Raw genomic sequence first — 9,380 nt, 5'->3', positions numbered from 1 at the left:
TGCTCGAGCAGGCGCTTCCTTCCGCTGCTTGTAGGTTGAGCCTCTGCTTGAGTGGGGAAGTCGGCAACCGAATCGAGAGAGGGCTCTTTTCAATTGGAGACGGAGCCCCGGGGGGGGGGGGGGGGGGGGCGCTCTAGCTTGCGGCAGTAGGCTGGAAAGGCTTTTGGGGAGGTCGGGCAAATGAATGAAAAGAGAGGGAGAGGGATAGAGAGCGTGTTTTCCATTGGCGGGCTAGCTGAACAGAGAGAGACAGCAAGTTAGAGCAAGATTAATAATATACCCGGCTGCTGGCTGTAAAGATCTTTGCAGTCCATCTCTCAGCCCACTCGCATAGTAGTTTAGCCCTTCACCATTAATGCATGACTCACTTGTCTCACTCGCATAGTTTCTTCGTTCTTATATCAAAGCTGGTTGTAAACTTACAGCCCGCTTATCCTCTCTTTCCTCTCCTCTCTCCTCCACCTCAGCATTTAGACTGCTTGCAGTCTGCTATAATACTTGCTCTAAGGTTTTAGCTTGCGGCTGTAGCTAGGGAGAATGGAAAAATCCCATACCGACCAGCACCGTATAGCATATTTACAGATCAATATTATATTTACAGGAAAAATTCAAAATCAGGAAGAAAAATAGGAAAATATGGTGAAATCAGGAATGAAAACGATTTGAACTAGAGATGGTAGGGGAACCCACCCGCCCCTACTAGGGTTGAATTCCCCGCCACCCGCCCCATGACCCGTCCCGGATCTCAATTTCCCCCATACCCATTACTCGCGTGGGCAATGGGTACCTATTGGGTGACCCACCCACACATAACAAACTGATCAGTTGCATAAGCTTATCAATTGCATAAGCTTAGCATAAAATCTTAATTTCATAACTAAGCAATATCATCGAATGATCATGCAACATCCAGGCATCCATCAAGTTCAAACACCACCAAGTCCTCAAGACTACTACATAGCAGCCTGAGCGCACAAAATACAAGTTCTTCAAAAGGCAGTCTCCAATGACCAGCACTGACCAGCAGCATTACAAGTTCGACACAATAATTAACTAACAGTTCATGACACTAAAGTACTTGAAGTAATAAAATTGCAAGCTGTTGGAGGCTTGGGGCAGAATTGGAGCTCATTGCGCCTCCTCACTTGTGCATAACAGGGCCTCATCAAAGTATAAGTTCCTGCATGAGACGAGATAATGAGTATACAAAGTAGTTGAATATTTGACAGTGAACACAATAAAAAAACAATCGTTAGTTTAACACATCCCTTCGCGAGGTTGCCGGAACGGGTTAGTTCAATCTATTCGTGCTTAACAGAACCATGCAAACAGATTTACTTGATCCAAACGTGCTTTTGGATCAAGTGGTTAAGACTTAAGGTCGTGTTTGGCTCAGGAGGGGTGCGGGATGGAGCTGTTCGATACCGTGTTTGCTTGGCGAGCGTAGGAATGGAGCCATTCCTTCGAGTGAATATTCGCTCTATATTCGGGATGGCTTCATCCCGCAAAAACAACCTAATTGAGCTGTCCCTGTTCGACGGCGTCTAGCACTATGACAAGTGAACGTCTCAACCGCAAAGGATAGAGGCATGGCCGGCTTCGGCTGGGCGTTGGGGAGAGCGCGCGGGACGAGTTGTAAGTCGCGAGCTAGCGAGGTGTGGCACGGTGCGAGCTCCACTGAACAGGGTGGGGGCGGCGGCACAAGATCCATGCGCGGCTAGCTGTAGCGGCGCGAGCTAGCGGGCCGCAGGGCAACGGCGTGAGAGCCGCGTGGTGGTAAGCTGGAGCAGTGCAACTGCATGGTGATGTGGACCTGTGGTGCGAGCTCCGCGCAGGGGCAGCAGCGCGAGGGCGAGCAGCGGCAGCGCGAGTTTGGTGGGGGCGAGCAGTGACGGCGTGAGGAGGACGAAGGGAAGGAAGAAGGGGAAATTCTCTGACTGACAGGTGGGCCCTACAATAAATAGTGGCTAAGCAATCACAGTCCATTCCATCATATCCCTCCAACCAAACAAAGAACGGAATCACTCCATCGTTCAACCAAACACGGAATATAGAATCATCCTATTCTTAATGGAACCATTCTATTCTATCCTATCTTGCTCTCCATCCGAACGCTACCTAAGACTATTATCCTCAACATTCCTGCTCTTTCAAAAATAGTAATGTTCTAATTAGTGCAAAATCAAACAACGTGGAATACTAGAACTGACGTGTCATGATAGCATGCGATGTCATGCAGGACAAAGGATGAGATTAAGCCCAAAATAAAAGTTGAAAGACTAAAATGACAAATTTAATAGTTCGGGGACGAGATTGAGGTCATTCTGTTCCATTGCATATACGATAAAGAATAACGAATGAGTTGCCCGGCTGTCTCTGCCGCCCAACGGATGAAACTAATTTTTTCAAAGCAGAAAAAATAATAACCAGAAGAGAGAAGCTAGTCTACCTGTCCTAAGCTATAATAAAATATACTGGAAGTCTGGAACCGGTCAGCGTCCAGATGCTGAAACTGCATGCTCGGTTGCTCACACCTTGTAACCCGATCATCGTTGTCTTCCGCCGCCGTCAAATGCCTCCACGGGGGCCCACCCTCCAGCGGCGGCGACCGGTCGGCAGAGCCGCGCTGCTGGATGCGCGGCGGCTAATCCACCAACCTACCCGCAGGAGCGGTGGCTGCGCTCAGAGGAGGAGAGACGAGAGGGCGACGGCCGTGGTGACAGCGACGGCGACGAGAAGGTTCGTGGCAGCAGCGGCGGTGGCGGCGCTGCTGGGCTGCGCGTTGCTGCCGAAGAAGACCATGGTTGTTCCGTTGTTCGCCTGCTGCGGCAGCCCGGCGGCCTGCGGGTTCTGCCCGGTCGACTTCACGCTGTTGCAAGCCAAAAACAAATATCGCATAGAAACGGTCAGCAACAAAGCATCCGGCAGCATATGAGTCGGCAGCATATGAGTTGGTAGAGTACGGTGCATCGTGCATAATAAACGTGCTCTAAATTGTTTTCATACTGTATTGTTGTTTGATCTGTAAATTTTCTACTGGGCCAGTGGGCCGTGCCAAAATTACGAGACGTGACAAAAAAAAAAGAATGTGGGAGAGACCACGTGTGACCGTGTGAGCCTGAACGGCTAAAACGGAGTAGCATCCTTGTCCTATGTCCACGTGGACAACCGGGCGTGCCTGCGCGGGCGTGCCTGCGCGCACGTGCCTGCCTTCCTTCCTAGCCGTTTCTAACTAGCCGTTGGTAACTTTGCTCTACCTCGAAATGCCTTAACTACCCCTCCCAAATGTCAGTTGTCAGTAGTCAATCAGCAATGACTGCTGCCCAAATCCGATCATGAACTGCTAGGACCAACAGAATGGTTAAATGGAAGAATCAAGTCAAACATGCCATTTCTTTGACATTTTTTACTTCAGTCGTTTTTAACTACGACAAAGAATGAAGGAAGGATGACATTCCATTTCTTACTGCAGAGCCCAGAGCAGTCATTCTTTACTTGGTGTGAAATGTGAAATACTAAAACTAAATTAAATTAAGCTGGTAGAATAATCGTACCTGGTGGGCACGCCGGGGCAGAAGGTGACGGTGTAGTCGGTGGTGCCGGCGGCGCATGTGAATGTGGAGGTGGCGTCGTCGTAGGCGTAGCTATAGGCGCGCGGGCAGGCGGCCTTGAAGAACTGGGAGTATGCCGAGGGCCGGCACGCGGCGGGGCTCCCGTAGGCGCCCCTGCAGCAGTACTGCGCGTCCCCGAAGGCGTCGCAGGCGCTCCGGCACGCCACCGGCCCGTCCGCCGCGGTGTCCACCCGCAGGTCCGCCGGGCACGCGGCGTTCAGCTCCGCGGCGCACCCCGTGGCCGCGCACTTGCCGGAGCCGGCGCCGGAGGAGGAGGAGGAGACAGTGGGCGTGATGACCATGGGCAGGTTATAGCCGTCCACGAGGCTGACGTCGAAGAAGTCGAGGCCGCCGCTGCCGTAGAGCGTGAACTCGGCCAGCGTGGCGGGTGTGGCGGCGCCGCCGCCGTTGCACTGGACATCCCCGGAGCCGCAGTCCCCCGTGGCGCAGGCGAAGCGCCCCGTGGCGGCGTCGGCGGCGCAGAGCGTGCGGCCCCAGAGGCGGCCCGACCACCCCGCGGGCGCCGCCACGGCGCGGGACTCCCCCTGCGCAAGCGCGAACCCGGTGGTGGGCAGCGGGGCCGAGCCCGCGCTGGAGAGCAGCCCCGGCCACACCGTGTACCCACAGCCGTTGGTGATGGTGAACGTCGCCGACCGCGCGCCTCGGTTGAGTAGGGCGAGCGCGGCGGCGAGCGCCAGGAGCCAGGAACGCGGCGCCATTGGATTTTTTTTTTCTCCTCTGGGTCTCGGGATCGGACGGCCCGGCGCGTTCGTGCGTGTGTGTTTGGCGGCTGGAGTTGGTGGTGGCCGTGGAGTATTTGATGGTGTTGCACAACGGCTATAGCGGACGTATTTGTAGGAAGGGTGTTGGCGGAGGGGAATCGGGTGGGGATGGCGACAGGGGAAGCGCAGGAGAAAGCAGAGGAGAGAGAACTGATGAGAACCCGACTAGCGCAGAGCAGAGTGTGCGTGCGTGCGTTCGCAACTGCTGATCTGGTGCGTTGACCAGTCTTATATCTACTGTTGCCCGAGAGGAGGCAGCCCGCAGCAAGGTGAAAAAAGTAGTACTAGTTGTTGAAACAGAGCCAGCCTAGTGATCGCTCGAGTCCATTCCGCTTTGCCGAACCAACCAAACTCCTTTCCGACGGCTAGCTCGACCTTGACCCGGTTTCGCGCTGTTGTGAGCAATCGATGGTCACCAAGGAAGGAATCATCCAAATCTCCGAACCCGCGGCCTCCGTTTCGCTGCACTTGCAATCATCCACAGCGCCCCGGCCGGTCTCGTCCGTCCGTCGCTGGCCGGCTGCAACCGGTTAGTGTATCGTCACCTCGTGACGGTAGGTCATGTCACAAATGTAATCCATTTTGAAGAACACAATTGTAATCTTAAAGTTAGTTATGCTCGATCGACTGCGAGTGCTCGGCCGGTGATGGAATCCCTTCACGTACTCTGTTCCTACGTACCACTTACTCCCTCCGTTTTCCTTTTAACTATTATTTGGTTCGCAAAATGGAGGAAAATATAGTAGCTACATACTACTGGAACAGATGAACAGTCACAGCGACCCGAATCTCGAACACAAGTAACGAAGAGTCTTAGAAAATAAATCAACGAAGTAAATAAACTATGCAAATATGTTTTAAAGTGATGTAACTATACCAATTTTATAAACTATAAATATTATAATTCTTTTCTATAAACATGCATGGTAATACTTAAAAATTATTTTGAGTTTGGACAAACTTATCCTCCCTTAATCTTTGAGGATGGAAGTAGCCAATAGCGGACGACAGATTAAAACTGAGGTATGGCATTTATGACATAGGTAAGCTAAATAGAGCTCCAAGCCTTTCATTTATGATGGTATTGTAGAGAAAAATACCGAAGAAAGCATGCATGTATAAGAAAATGAGATAGTGCTAGCAAAATAAGGTGTGGGTTGTCATACGGGAAGCTCCACCACTAGAAGTAGCACCTGCTGCACACCCTGTGACGACCCGATGGCGACGTCTCCATCTAATAAAATAGAGAAGAAACAAAACCACATTTGCGCTGGGATTAGCGTTCCAGCTTGGCTTCCAATAATTAATTACTAGTCAAACAGACCGGGAATCAGTTAGGTTAGCATGCATGCATGTTTACGGTCTGGCAGTGTGCCTGCATATGACAAACTTTGACTTGGGTTTATCCTTAACTGATTCGTCGCCAACTTCTACCTGAAGGTTGTCTTCAGTTTTTGACCCTGCCCAACGCCGACACAAAGACGTTTTGGCCCATCAATTAATCCACGTGCATCTGTTATGTAGTCGCCAATTAGCACAAGAGTCAATGTAAGATCAGCAGGGAGAAGCTTCCATTATTATAGTTTACCTTATCCGTCTTAAAAGAGCTAAACTACTCTAGATCGGTATCAACTCCGCAGGAACCGGAAGCTTCTTTTCAGGACAAAAAGCTGGAGGCAGCAAAAGCAATTTATTTTCAGATTATGTTTCTCAAGATAGTCCGAGAAGAACGCTTGTACTATGATTGATCTTAGCATTTTATTCTAATTCTATTATATGATTTTAATCATTTTGATATGCAAAATTCTCCTATTTTGGTTTGAAGTTTCAGGCCTGCCAATGATAAAGACTTCCTGATTAGGACCGAGAAAACTAAATACTGATGTATTACTAATTAGCATGAGTTCCACAAAATTAATGTATGAGGAATATATAGTTTCTTTCCTACAATTGCAATTTTGCACTAGCACTTATTTGTCACTATCGGTGAAATAGGTGGGCCACATGTATAGTTGACACAACAATGGAAAAATAAGGGATTGCAATTTTCTTTAGTGAAAAATAAGGATTGTCCAAATTATATAAGCCCATTGAATCTATGCCTGGGATGTGCAGATTTTTCATACATCCGCTCATTAGTACCTATACACATGTAATGATCCTACAAAAGTTTAGGTGAAAATCCGGCAATTCAAATAGGCCCTGAAATGTGGGAGTAAAAATATTTTCTTGCAAGCAAAAAGAAAAAAGATAGTTTGACCAAGTTTTTTTAAAAAAAGATGCAAAACCTCCTATTTCTATTAAGAAAAATAGAGTAGCTGAAATGATATTGTGAAAGGTGTCCACCTGGTTTCGAGTCCTCAACTCATCATATGTTCTCTCATTTTAATAGGTTTGTTTTAGCATTTAACAGGCGATATTCTTTCAGGGGTAGGTGACATATGTTGCAACTTCATCAATCTCAATGTGTGCCGACTCAATCTCTTTGAGCTGCTTATAGAGATAGGTTTGTGTGCGTATATTTATAAAATTGAGTGTGAAGCCAAAAACTGTTAGGAAATACCCAAAAATCGACAGGAATACTATATTGCTGGCGAACTGCCAGGACCTGGCCGACAGGAGCCCATGGTATGGAATGTTTAGTTTCTCCTAACGGTTATCCGACACGAATCATTTCCTGACGGTAGTTCCTGACGGCTAGCCTAATGGTGCCCTTCTAATGAATAATTGGTCTATCCTGACAGTATAACCGTCATTAGACCAACTAATAAAAGTAAAAAATAATATACACATGGTCATCTGCACCTGTAATTATAATTTCTCAGCTCCATCAAAACCAATTTGTTTGATTCTTCCATATATACATATCCACAACAAATCAACAATTATTTGTATATATAGCCAACAATTGGAACAAAATGACAAAATGAGTACTCCACCAAATACTTTGAGATCTAAAGACAATTTTGTCGCACCCGGTTTTGAAAAGGGAACCAAATGCATCTCATATGTGCGCTAAGATCAAGTCCTACACATATGATAGACGTCACAAGTGTATACCCAAAACAATGCAATAACGAAATAGAGTACCATAGTATTTTATTACATGACCGAAAGTCTTAATCTTAAGTGAATAAATAAACGTTTATAACTAGCAGCGGACTTCAACTTTACAAGCAGATGACTAGGAGACATATGCCTAGTACTCTTCGAGATCTTTAGGGAACTCCGGACAATTATCTTGTTCTGAGCAATATTGGTTTCAATAAAGCAAGCGTGAGTATAATTATGGTTGGTACTCAGCAAGTGGAGTAAATTATATAACATGCAAGGCTGAAATCAAGGAAAAGATGATAGGATTTGACTGCGATAAGCATTTTTAGTAGATTAAATTTTACTTAGCAAGCATTAACTAAGTGTAAGTATATACCAACCCGTAAATAAATAAAAGATATATGATAACAACAATAAATAAAGAACATCAATTTATATCGTCTTTAAGTTCAATTATCATGTAAGGGTCCAAGCCACTCTTAACCGCGAGCACGGCTGATATATTAGTTTTCACTTTGCAGAGGTTGTACACTTTACGCACAATTCGTGTTTCCCTTGATGCTCGGGTTTGCAAGACCCTTAAACACTTCCAAGGTGAGTGGTAGGGATTCACTACAAGACCTTTACAAAGATTCCCTAACTTGCAATGGTCTGCTAAGGTTTCAGGCTGCAACGGTCATAACCCGCACTAATAAGGCGGTACCTTAGCCAAGGACCATAAACAAAGCCTCCAAAAGGACCGAGCTATACCCCATCAACGCACTCCCCTCTTGCCCTTTCGGTAAGACCATTACAAACTAAAGTTTCTAATTAATTAGCGAAGACTAGAGTGTTTTCCTGAATGGTTCTCCATGTTCCAATTAATGCAATAATCTTAATTATCACCAAAAAAGTATTCCAGAATATGAGTAAACTAGTGTAGCATGATTTCAGATTACCCAACCAAGGTCTAAGTAATAGCAACTAGCGTAGCTACAATATAAATATAATAACCCAGATTTAATCAAGGAAGTTCAAAAGAACTAGGCACATCCTTAGTTTGGGATCCATCATATTCTAGACACATGCATGCACATAAAGTAAATGTGTGTATTTATCAAGTTAGTGGGACTGGAGTATGATCAAGGACCACTTGCCTTCGTCAAAGAACTGCTGCTGCTTGGGAACGTCTTCAAAGCTTGGCTCTTGCGGACCCTCGAACTACGCACCGTCTATCGTAACACACAAGTATATACAAACAAACAATACAATAAATAAGAAACAATACACCAAATAATATAAATAGAACAAAACAGCATTATGAAGCTACTTTATATAGCAAGGATCGCGTGAGCGCAAGAATTGATGAAAACGGAGTTAAAACGGGGAAGTTATGGCTAAAACATGATTCTAGGAGCCTATTTGTAGAAGATTTGAAACTAAAAGGACTCTGACCAAAGAAACCGAGGGCTAGAACATAATTAAACCCTAGATCTAGGGTTTAGATTACAAAGTAGAAGGGTTTACGATGGCGGGTTCAGAAGAATAAGGATCTATTCGCGATTACTTTTGAACTGCCATGGACTGCGAGTTGATTTCTATGAAACTCAGGGGCTAAAGTGCAAAGTTGCCTCAGGTTGACCGGTATCTCATTCACTTGACTCGGGTTAGATCTAATCTAACCCGTTGGATCGGGATCCAACGTCTGTGAGCGGTTAACGGCGTGGGGGGGACGACACTAAGTGCCGGCGGCGAGGGGAAGCGGCGGCGGGCGGTGGCGGTTAGCCAGAGTAACACGTAAATGCGTTTCCGAGCACAGTTTTGGCTCAAGTTTGGCCTGGGAGCAAGAGAGCGAGGCGAGGAATGCATGTAGAGGCTTGGGAAGAGGTGACAGTGGCCGGTGATGGCGGCCGGCGGCGAGGTGCGGCTCGGGGCGACGGCGAGCAATTAGGCG

The 9,380-nt window shown here is 47.1% G+C and overlaps 1 protein-coding gene across 1 annotated transcript; it reads right to left on the bottom strand.

Moving 5' to 3' along the window:
• Positions 1–2,313: 2,313 nt before the first annotated feature.
• Positions 2,314–4,406, bottom strand: LOC112875935 (thaumatin-like protein 1b). Its single transcript, XM_025939946.1, has 2 exons — positions 3,555–4,406; positions 2,314–2,869 (listed from the first exon to the last, which is right to left on the bottom strand). Exons 1-2 carry the CDS (start codon positions 4,328–4,330, stop codon positions 2,683–2,685), a joined length of 963 nt encoding a protein of 320 aa, XP_025795731.1. The 5' UTR covers positions 4,331–4,406; the 3' UTR covers positions 2,314–2,682.
• Positions 4,407–9,380: the final 4,974 nt, after the last annotated feature.

This window comes from Panicum hallii, chromosome 9, assembly GCF_002211085.1.
Source record: "Panicum hallii strain FIL2 chromosome 9, PHallii_v3.1, whole genome shotgun sequence".
Lineage (NCBI taxonomy): Eukaryota > Viridiplantae > Streptophyta > Magnoliopsida > Poales > Poaceae > Panicum > Panicum hallii.
This window is presented reverse-complemented; position numbering and strand designations above follow the sequence as displayed.